The 17,697-nt window shown below is 30.7% G+C and overlaps 3 protein-coding genes across 20 annotated transcripts; 2 read left to right on the forward strand and 1 right to left on the reverse strand.

The window, feature by feature from the left end:
- Window positions 1-168: 168 nt before the first annotated feature.
- Window positions 169-13,593, reverse strand: LOC122501588 (WD repeat-containing protein 7). Of its 16 annotated transcripts, none has more exons than XM_043611167.1 (25): window positions 13,462-13,593; window positions 12,756-12,930; window positions 12,450-12,682; window positions 12,209-12,330; window positions 10,162-10,352; window positions 9,941-10,086; window positions 9,755-9,775; window positions 8,906-8,932; window positions 7,681-7,771; window positions 7,187-7,604; window positions 6,886-7,106; window positions 6,583-6,802; window positions 6,173-6,493; window positions 5,918-6,055; window positions 5,729-5,797; window positions 5,477-5,578; window positions 4,711-4,920; window positions 4,338-4,602; window positions 4,044-4,263; window positions 3,734-3,956; window positions 3,317-3,657; window positions 2,923-3,246; window positions 2,739-2,831; window positions 2,457-2,654; window positions 169-2,107 (listed from the first exon to the last, which is right to left on the reverse strand). In XM_043611167.1, the coding sequence occupies exons 2-25, from the start codon at window positions 12,918-12,920 to the stop codon at window positions 1,922-1,924; spliced, it is 4,545 nt and encodes a 1,514-aa protein (XP_043467102.1). In that variant the 5' UTR covers window positions 12,921-12,930; window positions 13,462-13,593; the 3' UTR covers window positions 169-1,921. The 16 variants fall into 16 exon arrangements, with proteins under 16 accessions (XP_043467102.1, XP_043467093.1, XP_043467095.1 ...); XM_043611158.1 differs by having other exon boundaries at window positions 7,681-7,768; window positions 12,179-12,330; XM_043611160.1 differs by having other exon boundaries at window positions 5,483-5,578; window positions 12,179-12,330.
- A 123-nt stretch (window positions 13,594-13,716) lies between these two features.
- Window positions 13,717-17,661, forward strand: LOC122501605 (methyltransferase-like 26). 2 transcript variants are annotated; one of them, XM_043611205.1, is made up of 3 exons: window positions 13,717-13,804; window positions 16,744-16,822; window positions 16,896-17,661. In XM_043611205.1, the coding sequence occupies exon 3, from the start codon at window positions 16,897-16,899 to the stop codon at window positions 17,527-17,529; it is 633 nt and encodes a 210-aa protein (XP_043467140.1). In that variant the 5' UTR covers window positions 13,717-13,804; window positions 16,744-16,822; window position 16,896; the 3' UTR covers window positions 17,530-17,661. The 2 variants fall into 2 exon arrangements, with proteins under 2 accessions (XP_043467140.1, XP_043467139.1); XM_043611204.1 differs by having other exon boundaries at window positions 16,744-16,818.
- LOC122501604 (dnaJ homolog subfamily C member 21-like) lies at window positions 13,828-16,652 on the forward strand. Of its 2 annotated transcripts, XM_043611203.1 has the most exons (3): window positions 13,828-14,035; window positions 14,115-14,295; window positions 14,533-16,652. In XM_043611203.1, the coding sequence occupies exon 3, from the start codon at window positions 14,552-14,554 to the stop codon at window positions 16,547-16,549; it is 1,998 nt and encodes a 665-aa protein (XP_043467138.1). In that variant the 5' UTR covers window positions 13,828-14,035; window positions 14,115-14,295; window positions 14,533-14,551; the 3' UTR covers window positions 16,550-16,652. The 2 variants fall into 2 exon arrangements, with proteins under 2 accessions (XP_043467138.1, XP_043467136.1); XM_043611201.1 differs by having other exon boundaries at window positions 13,828-14,295.
- Window positions 17,662-17,697: the final 36 nt, after the last annotated feature.

Genomic DNA, 17,697 nt, shown 5'->3' on the forward strand with positions numbered 1-17,697 from the left:
ATCTATATAATCCACAGAAGAGATTTTATTTCTTTTATTTAAAAAAATTACAAACAAAATCTTATAACCATCAACTTTGATGACTTTAATGCCAAACCTGAAAAAGATTTTACAAATTCTCGAATGAATTTATAATATTAGTGCGGTTGCAGGAAAAAAAATCACATATTTTGGTTTCAAAACATGAATACTGCATTTATTATAATTATTATTTTTTTGAAATTTATATATCTGTTGTAATTTATAAATACAATATGTGCACAATATCTATTACAGTTACATTAGTTTGTCTGTTAAAAAATAAACATTTAAAATTTCGCAGTAGGAAAATTGTCTATATTTTATATCAGTTTATAGATTCTGCTTCTTCAAATCTCATAATTATTTAACGGTATTCATTTTAAAGAAATTTGCATTCTTATTGATAATCACTAAATAAAATTATCACTTATGAAATTAGTTATATTTCACGTTATATTTCACTTTTGTAAAAAATACTAAAAAATGTTTATTTTTTAAGGATGTTCCTAATGTATATGCATAAATATACTAACTTCTAAAGACATTATATATATACACCTTCAATTGATTACATTTATATGCATATAATAACAGAGATAATTTCTTCATCTTGATATATTATTAAGAAATCTTATTCATAAATATTACACTAACAATTAATGAGACATTTTATTATATCAATCATATGAATCCAAATTACTGTAATAAATCATATTGGTGATGAAAAAGTCAAATAGTTGCATAGGTGAAACTGTCTTTGATTAAAATTCTTAATTAAAATTATTAGAAATGAGATAGTATTTTTTTAAAAAATCTTAGCTAAATAAATTCATTTCTTTTGTCAGATTACAATTTAATAAAAAAGGCTTGATGAAACAATTATGTCAACATAATATAATCGATGACCCATACATTATCTTTGCAAACTTTTGCTTCGGGACATTCATAGTATCGATTAATAACAAATATGATACAATATGATTTAATTTTTTATAACAATACAATTATAATAATAATAATAATAATTTAAATATATTAACACAACTTTTATTCTATAAAACATACCAAAACGGTAATACATTTTAACAATAAGTTAAACAATATAATAATAATAAATATCAAATTAAAGAAAATCTACAGCCTTTGCTAAGTGAATTATTATGAATATTACTTTACTTAATATCTATATTTTTGACTATTTTACAACTAAGTGATTAGAAATTTTGATACTAAGGAGAAAGTATGATTTTAACTTTCGAGAAGAAAATGTCAATTTTTTAATTTAAATCATACCATCTCTTTCAGAAATTTAAAGGATTCAACAAATAAATTAATACGAAATAGATAAATACATTAAAACTTGAAGAAATGAATTTGTATAACAGGATTAAAATAAATATTTAATTTTTTTTATTGACTAAAAAAATTTGTCGATACTAGTTTGAAATTAGTACTAACAAACTTTATATAACCTTTATCCAATCTGCTCTAAAATTTAATAAAAAATAAAAATCTTTTAAAAATTGAATCATTCGATACATATTTTGCATCAATTTTCGTTGAAATCTTGTTCACATAAAATTTATCAATATGAGAAAAATATGAGACTTAACGACAAACGAAAAAAATTAAAAGCAATATAATACAAGAAATTTTATAAATTTTATAAACCATTATCAACGCACTTTGTACTTAACAATTAGTTTACTATATCCTGCATATTATTATTAAAGATGACATCATTCTTTGGAAAGTGCGAGTTGATTTATATATATATATCTAAACTCTCAAAAATATTTTAAATATTATAATTTTTGTAACAGAAATAAAATGGCACAACTTTTTGTCACCTTTTTAAAATTTAATACATATGTGAAAAGATGAATAAGTGCTTCATAATTTAGACATTAAATCGAGTTTCGGAACCGTCAGCCAACATTAATGTTACCGTACGATTGTTAATCCAAATGAGACGTGCTAGACGCATTGGATTCAATCTCGTCACATCGTTTATAGGAGCAGTGCTATATGATTTCACGCAACGTGTCTGAGAATTGCCAAGGCCGAACATACCACTACTCGTTTGCTAAAAATCAAGTATTGCACTTAGTTTCACATTTGGAGAATTCTATCGTTTTTGTAAAAGGACTTGTACCAAATTTTACGCACTTTTACGCCAAGAGGTTAAAAGAGTTCAGAAATTTTAACTATTTTCTGTTACACAGAAGGTGCACTATTATGTAATATGATTTGTATTAAATGTTTGCCTGTTTGCAATAATCTTTTATTGTATTCTTGAGTATTTTTGAGAATAAAAATTCGAAATCTTTAATCATCCTTAAATATCATTGCAACTCAAAAATCAAGTGTCAATTGAATTTATTTTACCTAAAAGATGGTTTAAAATTTTATTATTAATTTTATTATAAACTTACCTGCCAGAAGCACAGCTTATTTTCAGAACAAGAATAGCTCACTAAAAATTTCCCTTCTGGTGAAAATGCTAAGGCAGTGACTGGTGCTTGATGAGCTGATACTGTTTGGCATTTAACATTTCCACGCAATTCGTAAAGTGCCAGCTGACCTCCTCGTCCACCTACCGCAATTCTTCGTGTCGCTGGACAATGACTAACCTGTATTCAAAAAATCAATCCATTACGATATTTGTTGTTTTATATTTTTATTCCGTAATTTATTATCAATTTCATGAAACATACTTGATTAAATCTACAGATTGCTGGAAAAACTTCATTCAATGGTTTTGCTTTCAAATGTCCAGGATCGAGACAATGAAGAATTATATCCATCACCTGTAAAAAGTGTTATTAATATTAATAAAATCTGAAATTTTGCAATAAATTGTATAATTATAATAATAATTAATAATTGCAATAATTGTACCTCAACTAGAAGATCACTCATTTCACTCTGCATTTTCTCTATCAATTCCTCCACTAATTTTAATATTTCAGGCTTCGCTCGAGCTAACACACTAGCGCCTAGATTTACATTGAGAGTTTGTGCGTTTTGCTGCATTGTATTGAATCTAGCAACTTCTCTCGCCATGGTAGTGATAAATGCAGCAGGTCTGGCTGTTGCTATTAGAACTAAAGCTCGTCGAGCTGTTCGACAAGAGTCAGCTTGAGGTGTCAAGGGAAGACCGTACGTCATATTAGGCACTAGTTTGTCGGCATCGCAGCACATCTCAAGAAGACCCAATAGAACCTGTAAAGAAGAAAAAAATTAAGTTTTCTCCAATTATCGGAATCTATTTAAAATTTAAAAAAAATATTACCTTCGACACATCAAGATAAGGTTCCCACACGGTGAATCCTCGTCCTATGAGATCTATCGCTGCTCTTCTCAAAGCAGTATGTAATGGTAATTTTGGTGAGTGAGGCGCGTGGAGTAAATGAGTTAGTGCCATACTTGTGTGCCTAGCAAGATTATTATTTCCTATTCCGAAACCTTCGACAACGGAACTTCTCCGCCTCTGTTCATTGTTATTTTTTCTTTGGTTTGTTGTTGCTACGTCTTGACCAAATTCAGCACCAATTACGCCCAATAGTACAACAGCCGTTGTTTGTTTTCGTTTAAGTTCAGCTACACTAGATGGTTTTCTTGATACACTTATTTCTGTGAAATTAAGTCAATTTAATCATTTAAAATCATTACTACAATATCAAGGTAAAATAGTGAATATAAAAATTACCTTCAGCTAGTTCTTCTTCTTCGTCTTCCTCTTCAGTTGGAACATCATTAGGTGGTACCGGACTGCCGGGTGGTGGACTTTGGTTTTGGGATTGTGGAGCAATCGGCTCTTGCGTACTGTACATTGGTAAATACTGTGACCAATTATCGACTAGTGACTTTCTACCCTTTGGACCCATTCTTCCCAACTCTGCAAGTAAGAGGGCCTGAGCAGCATGTCTAATCTGTGTAGAAAAATGGTAAAAGAGAAATTATGTAAACTTTATAAAAAATGATTGTAAATTATTTAAATAATTATTGTCTGTAAATACTTCTATACATTGATGTTGCCACCTTCGAGCCATCATTTCTACTTGCGGTCTCTTAAACGTTTTTGCCCCACCTTGAATCGCTACTTTATCCGGAAGTAACACGCAATGCAATGTCGCTAACAAAGACCAGCCCTGTTTTATTTGCGCTTGAGTATTTGTGTACAAATCTTCATTCTCCTCTTCGACTTTATTCCAATTTACGGTAACTCTATTACCAGGTCTGTATTTAAATCGATATGTCAAAATTAAACTAATAATATTAATACAAGTTTCATGAAATTATTTCTACGATACCTGTGCATTTTTCGCTTTTGCTCTTGTTCCGGAACAAAAGTTGCATTATTCATCGACATCAGAGTATAAGCTAAAGCAACCACTGCCAGCAAGTGATTACTGGTTAGTGTCGTCGACAATTCCCAATGAGCTCTCGAAGTAAATGCTCTGGTCAATCTCTCTTGCCTCACAACTTCAGGAGGTAATCTTTGCTCAATTTGAGTCGCTGGTTCTTCATTCAGCTCCAAATGAGTCTGCCAAGTGGGAAGTAAGAATGACATATAACCTGTAAATAAACTACTGTAAGTAAAGTAACAAAATTTACGTACTTGACAAATTTTAACGAATGCATACTTTAAAGCTATATCTATTTATCCATTCTTTTGGAACTTACCACCTTTTGACAAAACACCAAACGAAACAGGAACTTTAGGCATTAACAGTCCCAATTTACTTTCACAAACACGATCTAGATCTGGATCCATTCCCCAGGCGTGCAAAAGACTCAAAAGTAACTGAGCAATTTCCATTGTTGCATTAGATTCGCCAAAAGTGCCATTTCGTTTTAAGGAATTTTTCGGAGTGTCATTATTCCAACCGTCGCCTAAAAAATTGTTTATACAAACGTGAAAAAAGGAGAATATTAGAATAAGTACAAATAAATATCTACGTTTAAAATACGATAATTAATAGACAAAAATTAAAATGTGCAATTGTCTATTACGGCGTGCTAAAAAACAAAATTAAATTATACAATTACATACATTGAAAAATAATATAAACATTTTTACAAAGTAGACAAATACTTTCTAATTGTTAAGAAAATAAAACCTTATCGCATGTTGCTGAAAAAAATAAATTGTAAAGCAATAAACACATTTATGTAATAATACTGAAGAATCTAATGTCTGTAATTAAATAAAAGCACTAATATTGTACAATTTACTATTCACATTGAAACATGCTTGTAAATACGAAGCAAATTGTATTATTTTTAAGACTGGCAACATAAATATAAAAACGAGTATAAAACTAAGGAGAGAAAAAGTGTTAATAATATATTAAGTATAAGAAGCAACATAAACTTATTTTTCCAAATGTTGGTTATTCATGCACTGGATCTGAAAATACGAAACATTTCCATTGCAGTATAATCTAACCTTTACCGTCAAGATTCGACGGCTTGAGACCGACACTTTCTGCCTTGGCCTGCAATTTTGTTTGAACATTTTCTGCACCTTCCTTCATCTTAGCCAAAATACCTAGGAAAGAAGATTCTCCTTAAACGTAACCTCATTATTTTCGATAGATTAACAATCAAATATTAAATTAATGTTAGTAAAACGAGAAAGTAGACAAAGTATTTAATCACTTTGATATGAAAATAATTAATTCAATAAAGGTGGTAATACCGTGACGATCTTTCTCCTTCAGGATTCTCTCAACGTCGCCTGCTTTATCCTTGACGCGACCGAAAAAGTCTACAAAGTAAGATTAGTGTTTTGTTACATAGAAACCCAACATGCTTTATAAAATGAAAGGAAGGTGAATCTTTGGACGGAATTAATTTATATAATAGCCCTACAGTCAGTTGATCTCACCTGCAATCTTTTTATGAGTATCTGGACTTGCTGATCGAGTTAAAGCAGCTACCTTTTGATATTCCGAAGCTGAAATTAAACCCTGCGCTTCTAACGATCCAGGGGTCATGGCGCCATACTCATCACTCAATAATTGTACTGCACGAACATTGTAAAAAAATGTAATAAAAGTTCCGTTTCAATTTCAGAAGATGAGAATTCTTATTTTCCTACAAGTCCTGAAAATAAAAGGTAGGTAAATAATTGTTAATTTACCTATAAGACCTTCAATGTCGAAAAACAGTATGTGACTTTCAGGATCCTTTGGATTGCTTCTGAACCCTTGAATCATCAATGGAGCTCCTTTTGCTTTAATTTGGTTTCCATGATCATTTCCGTGGCCTCCGTGAAGTTGTTGGAGTTGATGCAATCCTCTTTGAGTAGCATGTCGAATAGCGGAAAGATTCCTGTGTCTTAAGCCTCTGAAAAAATGAACAGCCGGATTTGCCAGTCCTAATTCGCCTCCTGTTCCTGTAACTCCATTATTTGCCAATATATTTTCATCACAAGCGTACAATACTTCTTCCGCAATAATACCTTCAATCAGATTGGAAAATTCCTCATTAGATCCATCATATCATCATATTTAAGAAAGATTAAAAAATTCTAAAATTCCGATTACTTACCATGAAGAACACGATCCAAATGACCTGTCTCCATTTGCCAAACATAAACAGCTCCGTCGGAACATCCGACAATCATGAAATCATCAAGAGGTCTCCATTTAATAGTGACAACAGGGAAAAGGTGGCGAGACGCTAATACGACGCACTTCCTTTCTGCCAAAGATAATAAAGTTACACTGTGATCTGACGCCACGCTGCAAACACATTTTTGTATTCTGGGCTGCAATTAATAAAGTGAACAAGAATTAAAATTAAAATCAAACTAGAATATTCTAAGAGGAAAATAAAAATATGTTTGCATACACTGCAGTTGTCTGGTGGTACCATGAGTTGAGTTATTTCACCAGCATGAACGCAGAAACGATGGATTAAAGTGCCGGAGTATAGATCCCACAAACAGACAGCAAAGTCAACGGAACCAGAAACTAAATGAGCACGATCGTAACGATTAGCTGCCCCATGGGGATACAAGAGACAGTTGACTCTACCAGAATGGCCCAGAAGAACCTGATGTGGTGGCCAATCTACAAATCATAAGTTATAGACCCTTTTCCTGTAGGTCGAATATCATAGCCTAAAAAATTAATTAATTGCAAATTTATACCTTCGTAGTGTTGATGATTGCCGTGAAGTAATTGTAACATAACTGTTTGCGTTGCTGGCACAATAATAATACTACCATCCTCTCGACCAACGACCAGTCTACTTTGTTGTGGTAAGTAAATACTGGCCGTGAGTTTGATTCCATGCCCATCATTCATGTCCAATTGATCTAATATCCCAACAGGTGGTGGTTTCATCGATTCCCACGCTGCAGCAAGACTTGTTTTTATAGTCGGCGACAGCACTGGTGTTGATGTTCCGTCATTGAAACAATTTGCTTGCGGTATTTGCTGCGGCGATGTATCGGGGACAGTCCACAGAACAACGACACCTTCACTGTCACCGCGTAGTAGATACTTGGAGCTTTTATTTTGTCGCTGAACTGTCACTAAACGCATGGCAGGCGGACAGGACAACGGCTATCAACATTTTTCCAAAAATTATTTCCTGTTCTTAATTTTATTCCATTCACAATTTATGAACGGAAGAAAATACCTTGTCTCCTGGTTGTGTCAGTGTACAGTACAAGTAAGGTTGATCGGAGTCAATTGACGCTGTATGAAAGTTCTGATTGTCCGCAACACTGCTGAGTAATAAAAGAATAAATTACTACATTTCTAAAATAAACATAACTTTACGTGTGTATTTAAATATTTGTTAACTGGTAATAAGAATGTATTGTTTAGAGGAAAGCAACAAAGCGTTTGCATCTATAAATATAAATTTTCCATGAATCATTAAACTTAAAAGTTTCAAATGATTATAAGAAATTTTTATGAAATTATTATCAAAATTATATGCTTATATTTGCTAAAAGTCATAATAAATTAATTAAATCTTTCCCCAAATGCTACGAAAACGTACATAACTTTTAGATAATTTAACAAAAGCATACCCATATTAGCACACTCGCAGTCGGTGCAATTGCACAATCAGAAGCTACAATACATGTACATAAAAGTGAAATAAGTACTACACTTTATAATTATTATTATTTGTCATCGATTCTGAAATTATTTTTTTAATATTTCACACTCGCACCCGCACACAAAAACACATTTATTTGTATATAAATGTATCATGTACTTATGTGAACATCTGTGACAACGAAGGATTGCATTCAATAAAGAATTGTTCGACATCTATTGAAAACTTACAATTTTATGAAAAATTTGCGAAACATTGAAGTCATTATAATTCTTCTGCGTAATCAATAATTCACTAAGAGTACAATATAACAAGAAATACAAATAAGATAATTTTTTTTACGTAAAATAGTTTTCAATATTTTGACGAAAAATACTCGTTTCAAAAAGGAGCAAAGCAAATAAAGCTACATGATCATAATATGATTTACATACTTCAAGATGGTAAAGATTGTGAGTAATGATGCGACAATAAAAATAAAACTATACAATTAAATGAAGACTTATGGATAAATGATTGAGGATTAAAGACATTCTGTTGTTGTTATTATTAAAGTAAAAAAAATTGTATGTGATAGTAAATTTATATTGTCACTGCATTAAAAAATCAGGAAAGAAAAATACAATTTTCAAATACCAGTTACCATATTGTTTCCATTTCGTAAAAAAATTAGAGTCAACACATTTTAACTACATATTGATAAAAATAGAAAGAAGAGACACAGTGAAAGGCTTAACAGAAAGTGGCAAAGACAAGAGTTATAGTATTTAATGTAGAGGTAATGTGGAATTACCTGCTGAGAGCCTTGCCCTTCAGCTTGCTAGAACAGACCAGGACCGCCGTACAGTATGGATGTTATGTTATATGAAAAGATATATCATTGTGCAAAACAAATCACCAATGAGTTAATAGAAACTTGCATGTATTTGTGATACTCAGTAAAAAAAGGTAAATTTATGCAATGGTTTTATGAACGTTAATATCAAAGTGATTGTTAAATTAATGTTAATTATTAATGGGATAGTGGTGAAAAAATCAAAAAACTAACAGCAGCTAATTTTTAAAATAATTTTCTCTTACTTTAGAATCTATTTCAGATTAATCTAATCAAAAATTTTATTTAATTATGCAAAATATTTTTAGAATATAAGAGTGATTTCACTTTTGGTCACAGTATTGCTTCATAACAATCTGAATGATAAATCTGTAATAAATCCATTTTATTAGTCTTCTTAATATTATATTTAAATAACCTTTCAAGATAATGAATCAACCATAAAATCTTTGGCCGAAAATTTCATTTAATAATTGCTTTAACTTTTTTTTAACATTGTAAAAAATGAGATATAAAATTGACCAAAGATTTTATACATATAGATGTATATGATGAAATAATAAAGAAATCATACATAAAAAATAAGTGCATTGCTAGCAAGTGCTTGGTAATAAAATAGCTTGCCTAGAAAATAAAATTATTCTAATCAACTGTAGATTTCATAACACCTCGCAATTTTTAATAATTATGTATTGCGCGCATTTCAATGAAAACAAAAAAAACTGTTTAAATTAAGAAAGCTATTATCATTATTGATATTAAAAAAATATTAGTTACAAACTTTTGAAGTAAAATTATCATTAATACCTTTCAAGTAGAATAACTGCCCTAAAAACGTTTCAATATAATGAAGAAAGTAATTTTTATATATGCACCATTTTTCATTAACAAAAAAATAGTTTAATTGGAATATTTTATAATTACTGCATTTCGTATTTTTAATTATAAAATACTCAATAATACGTACTTTTATATTTAGTATGGTTCACTTACTTGGCGGGTAATTTGTATAAATAACCGTGACCTTCATCACTCCAAAGAATTACTCTGTCTGCGGCAAGAAAATCACCAGCCATCCATCTTTCTCCATACGGTGCAGTAACGGAACACAAAACAGAGAAATCTCCAGCATCGAAAATCTATAAAGAAGATAAGATTTAATAAAATAAGATTCTATAAATATTGACGATCAAGCGATGGGAAAATTTACATACCTGCCAATATTTGGAACATACAATTAGTACCGTGCGTTGATTATATGGACAACATGTCATAGCAAGAGCATTTAAACATCGAATTTGTTTACTTTCATGTTCGTACAATGGCTCACTATTTCTATTTTCATGTCCCAATAGTGTCCATACTTTAACTGTTCCAGTCGTTGTGAGCGCCAAAACAACATCATCTTTAAAAAATTTTCACATCTTAATGCAACCACAAAGAATTAATTTTCATTTAAACAGACTTTGAAATTATTTTATAAAAAGAAAGCATGAAGCAATGGTTCGCAATCAAGAACAAAAAAAGTACTTCATTACTATGTACGTTATTGATAAAATTTTTTTTTATTCAATTGAATCATTAACCTCAAGAAGCATATAACACACATTCATTAAGATTCTGGTGCTCTTAAACACAATGCTCTTTTATGTCAATAAATATGCTTAAATATTATATTATTCTACCATGCTTAAACATTTAATTAAGTTTAATTTTAATGTATTAATAATATAATGTGCATACAGCAGTTCTTTTCCACCTTGACCCTCATGCATAATAATATAACAACAGTTAAACATCTACATATTAACTTTTCTTCATAGCTGATTGCAATAATTTTACGCTTTTATAATATTAAAATTCAAATGCTTAAAAACAAAATTTTAATTTCGAAAAAGTGTGAGCTGTTGCTAAAATTGAAATTTTTTACAAAACAAGTTGCATATTAAAATTGCATTCAGCAATTCGACAGCAATCCGACATTTGTTATGCATTTCTAATGTAATATAAGAGAAATATTATTTGATAAGAAAAAGTAATTAATTCTGGAGGAGTGTATATATTCACTTCAAGGTGTATACTTACAAGTGTAGTGTATCAGTGTTCAAAGGATAAAAAAGTTGAAATTGAATAGCCAGGAAATATAGGTGCTTCATGAAAATAGGGATTATTATTTATTAAGTAAAAAATAAAGAAAAATTTAAAAAAAAACATGAAATGATATGGATGTTAGTAAAGTTGTAAATGAATGAGATAAACCAATGATAGAAGAAAACTTATTGATATAAAGAAATATTTATATGTTTAAAAAGACACATTTTAACTACCGGCATAATATATTGTACCAGTTTGTAACCACTTTGAAATACATGCTGTAACATTATAATAGGGATTAATTGTATAAAAACAAATTACAATTGTTAAACAGTCCTTAAAAATTCATCTTGCTGTTTTGTTTCCCCTCAAGTCTCATAGCCCGTTTCTCAAATAAAAACCAAAATAAAAACACCTCAATTAAAAATAAAACCCTGAACTGCAAATATTATAGTTATTTACAGCAATTTCAACTTACAAATCATATTTATAAATTACACAAGTTTTTTTGTGTAATAATATTAATACTTTATTATCAAATTGAAGATTTGAACTAAATATTTTTATGTAAAGATTGCGAAGAGTACAGAAATTAAAATTAAAAGAATGTCTTGATATAATTCAAGTTTTCACTTCTTTGACCTTCTTGAGATAATTTGTGAATTATTTTTAATTAAAAGAACTTTTTTTTGTCGCTTTCTTTTCATATATAAATAGATAAAACATAAGTTAAAAAAAGGTAAAGTAAAATATTTAAAAATAACTAACATCATGTATTCTTTCAATGCAAAAAGTATTAGAAAAAAAATTCTGGTTAGGTATTTAATACGATATTCTAGTAAAAAACAACCTGAATTCTGGTTTTTCCAACCAGAATCTTTTTTTCTGGTAGGAATTAAAAACTATCAAGGGTATTTTACATTCATATTGTACATAAACATTACTTACATATTTACATATTTTACATAACAAAAAATAAATGAATCGTTCTGAACATGATGTTAGCTAAATAATAATAAAAAATAACAAATGAAAAATTTAAAGTAAAAATATATTTAAAAATTATGAAAGATAATGGTAGGATTAATGTAAAGATTTAAGGTAGAAAGCATAGGATTGTGATGGAGTGTAACTAACTTGTGTCTTCTGTAACAACGTAGAACCGACCTTTCCGTTTGGCCGGGCGCAGAACGTGTAAAGCACTAATCCAGTCTGGATTCACTCTGGAACTGAGAGTAAATAGAACTTCCAGGCTAAACGGATCCATTACTAATACTTCTGGATAGTACCTGTCATTCAAAAAAATATTTGTTACTTGAATTTACTAAAATTGTAATTTACTAATTGTAAGTACATACAAATAATTTACTACTACATTGATAAAGTGTTATGGAATTGTAAATGTTACCCTGAACAAAATAATTTTACGTCTTCACCACCAGTAGATACGTATGGTAACATTTGAGTGTGAATATTATTAAGTTTTACTGCTTCCCGACATTTTCCATCGACTAAATCCCAGGTACACATTTCACCAATTTCACTACTACTAACAATATAATTTTGTTCCATGATAACGCTCGCACGACTAAGACACAATATAGGAGCAGTGTGTCCTACGAGCAGGCATCTCGGAGTCATCTGGAAACATTTTTCAAAATTTTATCAATTTTATCAAGTCTGTTAAGTTTTATTATCATGTTCAGACACTAACTTTCAACGTTTCAGGTTCCACTTGCCATAAACATATTTGACCATCATAACACCCAGTTATCAGGGTTTTCTGATCTCGAGAAAGATAGATGCAAGAAATGCAATGAGTTGGAGCAACACGACCCCATAGTACTATAGGTACTACTAAACTTGTCCCCGCCGTCATATTTATTCATCTGAAAATAAAAATAAATGTTAATAACGTGTAAACATTGCACAAGCTTTCATTTTATCAATATACTTATTTTATAATTTCGATCATTTTTAAATATGTACATACATAATTGTGTATATTTGAATAAAAATAAACCAGCAATTTTTACGAATACGTCCTTTAGAAATTTTCATAGAATCAAAAATTGTTATAACATTCTAAGTGGTATCAAGTAAAACATATATAATTCTTTTTAGTATATTATAATAACGAAGTAAAATATTTATTTTATCCAAAAAATAATAGTATTTTTTCAAATATTTAGTACGTAAAAAGCACTTAAAATAACAAGAAAGTAAAATAGTATCACTTCACGATATAAGTAATGATTTTTAGAACGACAATGATGACAATAATTGATTATCCATTTCAATGTGAAAACCGTCTGCTGCGTGACACTTTTGACGTAATAATTATTATTCAATTGTTTGTTTATCAGAATTCTCTACACTAAACACAATTTACATTAGGTATTTTCTTGAAAAATACTTACCAAATATAACAAAATAATAAATTTGTTTAAACTAATGGAATTTGTTGAAATGTCAATATAAATTGTCAGGTTTTAATACAATCTTACGTTTACGACCATTGTCTCGTTGTCAGCTGTTTAAGACTCTGTTCATAATACCATAATAAATGGGTTCTCACCAGGGCTGTGTAGCTCCAGAGAATTAAAGTTTAAAAGGACTTTAGTTCGGTAAGTTTGCCAGTGGTGCGCTGCATCGCTCAAGTTGTCTATTGTGAACTCAACCTGTAAAAGAGATGGAGAATCATTCAAGTTCTCTTGCTCTCTTCATCTCATTAAGTGATACACACAGACACAACATAACCAAGTAAGTTTTATTTATTATAATAATAAATATTTCCCTAAATATATTGAAAAAACGATAGAAAAATAAGAAAATTTGTAAAGAAAAAATTGTTAATATGTGTCATTTGTGCGAATGGAAAATCATCATAATAATGTAAACGCTTTGCGTTTGGACGGTTTTGACACGGTAAAAAACGTGAGCATAAATGTGTGTTCATCCATTAAGTATTGTATTATCTACAGTGCTTACAAAGTATGTGATAATTTAATAATTATAGTTTTTCACACAGTATTTTGTGAATAAATAATAATTTTTTTTCAATATTCGACAGTCCGGATATTGTATACATTGGTTTTATTTATTGCTTTATCGATTACGTGGCTCCGATTCCTACTTTACTGATTATAACCTACGATAAAAGTGCAGTCTTAAATAAAAACTGAATAATTGGAATCGACATCCTTTTGCATCACAAAATATATGTTTACGGTGCGACTGATGATCTTACAATTGTATCCTTGAATTAAAATAATAATTAGAATAATAATTCTAATGTTTTAGAAAAAATTGTTGATGGGGTGGTTTTGTAAAAATGCATTTATTTTCTTACTTTTTTGTTTATTTGAAAAAAAGAATTTTATTGAAAAATTAAAAATATCTTTATTTACGATAAGAATTATACATATTTTTCTAATTGATATAATAGGATTTTAATTGAAAATTGAAAATTTCCTCAACATAAACAATAGAAGTGACTTGTAAGATACGATGAAATGTCACTATGAAGTACTCGGAGTTCCGAGAAATGCAGCAGAGGATGAGTTGAAGAAGTCTTACAGAAAATTGGCTTTGAAATGGCATCCTGATAAGAACCCTGACAATACTGAAGAGGCTAAGGAACAGTTTCAGTTGGTGCAGCAAGCATGGGAAGTGTTAAGTGATCCTCACGAGCGTGCGTGGTATGACAATCATAGGGAAGCAATTCTGAAAGGTGGAATTGGTGATAATTATAAAGATGATTCAATCGATCTTTTTCAATACTTTTCAACAGGCTGTTTCAAGGGGTACGGCGACGATGAGAAGGGTTTCTATTTTATTTATCGTGAGGTTTTCGAGAAATTAGCCGCCGAAGATGCTGACTTTGAAAAGGACGACGACTCTGACGTGGAAGTACCAGGATTTGGAGATTCCGCAAGTTCATACGAGGATATAGTTCATAATTTTTATGCTTATTGGCAAAGTTACAGTACAAAGCGATCATTTGCATGGCTCGATCCCTATGACATTCGTGACACTCCGAATCGAAGAGTGCTTAGAATCGTCGAGAAAGAGAATAAAAAAATTCGTGACAAAGCAAAACGCGAGAGAAATGAACAGGTTCGAAATTTAGTCGCTTTTGTACGTAAACGAGATAAACGTGTTCAAGCTTATGCTCAAAAACTTGCAGAACGAGCTAAGGAGAATGCGAAAAAAGTTCAAGAGCGTAAAAAACAACAATTATTAGAAAGACAGAGAGAATTAAAAGATCATACTGTTTCCGAATGGTCCAAGTTTTCCAATATGGAATCAGAATTGAAAAATATTGAGGCTAATCTTGCAGCTGAGTTTGGTGAAGAATTATCTTCCGATGGAGACTCGGAGAAAAATGACATTATGTGCGATAGTAATTCTTTGTATTGTGTCGCTTGTAACAAGATCTTTAAAACTCAAAAAGCATTTATCAATCACGAAAATTCTAAAAAGCACAAGGACAACTTAGCAAGTATGAAAGCTGCAATGATAGATGAGGAGGAAGAATTTCAAAGTGATGACGATGATGATGATGATGACGATGAAGAGGAAGAAAGCACTCATGAGAAAAATTCCCAAAATAAAAAGCTAGCAACTGGTTCCAATATGCCCGATTTCTTATTAACTCCCGCAGAGAGTAAAACTAATAAAGATGATCAGCAAGACTCTGAAGGAGAAAGGGACTCTAACAATGAATCTGATTCCGAATCAAAGAAAAAAGGAAGAAATAGTAAATTTATTAACGCTGCAACAGATCCTCAAATGGGCGATGCAGTCGATTTGTCGTCACCGAAATCCGATACAGGCAACGACAACAACAGTAGAACATCTGAAGGTGAACTGATCTCAGACCAAGAAGACGAAGGCGACCAAGATGATCAAGTTGTGATGAAGTTCAAAAAACAGAAGAAGAAGAGAGGGAAGGTCATTCAAAAGACTCTGGCGGAACACAACAGCGACGATGAATCGGATTTTGGTGCTTGTATGGGTCTGTCGAAAAAGCAACGCAAGAAGCAACAGAATAAGATAGTTTTAGAGCAAATGTCACACACGAAAGCTACAACAGTCAAATTGGAGGTACATGACTCCAGTAATCGAAATGAAAGGGGAGATGTGGAGATGACTGAAGATTCTTTGCAAGGAAATCAAAGCAAAGGAGAGGATGGCGACGATGAATCCTTTCAAGAAACCAATTTGAGTTCGGTTATAGGGAAGAGAAAGGGTAAAAAAGCAAAGGAAATGAGGAGAGCTCAAAAGCAATTGTCTTCTGAAGATCGGGGAAAGGATAAATACCGAAAGGACGGCAAATCTGCAGAAGTGATTCCTGAAACAAGTAATTCTTGTATAACCTGTAAATCCGAGTTTCCAAGTAAAAATAAGTTATTCGAACATTTAAAAAAAACTGGACATTCTGTTTACTTGGGAAATGTGGGAAAGTCTAAAAAATGTGTCAAATCAAGTAAAAATAGTGATTGAAAGTGGTTTTAGAAGAGATCATTGTTTAGTCCAATTACGTACATTATAATGTGTATGACAGACCGTTACAATAAATATCGACATTCTTGTATGAAATAACAAATACATAGTTCAAACATTACTTTATTTGCTCCCAATTTAATTCAAATAGGTACTCTCACATCAAATACTTGAAATATTTTTACTGTTTGCAGACATTACAATCCTTCAACTTGGAGGGGTTTTTAGTTGAAATTCAATTCTTCTTCTTCTTGAAAAGAAAGAAAAAAGTAAGTATGTAACTTTATATATAGAAATTCATTAATGCTCTTTATATTATTTAATTAATATCACTCGTGTTATACAGAATGTGGAGTGGAAAGGAAATATACGCAGCTGCTGAAAGAAATAAGGATCCAATATTGTCAGTACTTCGGAATTACATAAAGAAAGGAGTAGCTCAGGTGTTTTTGGAAATTGCTTCTGGTTCAGGTCAGCATGTCGCTCATTTTGCCCCTAATTTCCCTAACGTAACTTTCTATCCATCTGAAAACGGTGATCCGAAATTAATAAGAAGTATTGAAGCCCACACTGCTGAAATGTCAAATGTTAAAACTCCAACTAACATTGACATTGCAACTAATTACAAAACTTGGAATAATGGATTTTTTAAAGAGAGTACCATTGATTACATGTACACTTCAAATTTGACGCATGTTTCCCCATTTGAATGTACAATAAGCTTATTTAAAAATGCTGGGAAATTATTAAACTCCGATGGACTTTTATTCATGTACGGTCCATTTGCTGTCGATGGCAATCTTTCTCCAGAAAGTAATATTAATTTTGACAAAAGTCTTCGAGCGCAAAATTCTGAACTTGGTATTCGTGACACACGTGATTTGCAAGAGTTGGCAGATAAAAACGGTTTGCAACTTCTCGAAATGAAGGATATGCCGGCTAATAATAAAACTCTAATTTGGAAAAAGTCATCTCAGTAAAATACATTATATATAAAAAGTGTATTATTTCGATCAATTAGAGATTTTTTTCAATTTATGACATTCTTTTTATTTTCTGCTATTTTCATATTTTTATATTGTTTCAAAATAAACAATGTTTTAGAAATGATATTTTTTCTTTGAAAATATTAATTAATTTATTCTGCT

The sequence above is a fragment of the Leptopilina heterotoma genome, unplaced genomic scaffold (assembly GCF_015476425.1).
Source record: "Leptopilina heterotoma isolate Lh14 unplaced genomic scaffold, ASM1547642v1 Lhet_212, whole genome shotgun sequence".
Classification (NCBI taxonomy): Eukaryota; Metazoa; Arthropoda; class Insecta; order Hymenoptera; family Figitidae; genus Leptopilina; species Leptopilina heterotoma.

Coding starts and splice junctions, on each gene's coding strand:
- LOC122501588 (XM_043611157.1), bottom strand. CDS start 12,920: ATGACGGCGGGGACAAGTTTAGTAGTACCTATAGTACTATGGGGTCGT. Junction 5,798..5,917: donor TACTCATAAAAAGATTGCAG/GTGAGATCAACT, acceptor CTTACTTTGTAG/ACTTTTTCGGTCGCGTCAAG. Junction 2,832..2,922: donor TGAGTGATCTTCTAGTTGAG/GTACAATTATTG, acceptor CACTTTTTACAG/GTGATGGATATAATTCTTCA.
- LOC122501605 (XM_043611205.1), top strand. CDS start 16,897: ATGTGGAGTGGAAAGGAAATATACGCAGCTGCTGAAAGAAATAAGGAT.
- LOC122501604 (XM_043611201.1), top strand. CDS start 14,552: ATGAAATGTCACTATGAAGTACTCGGAGTTCCGAGAAATGCAGCAGAG.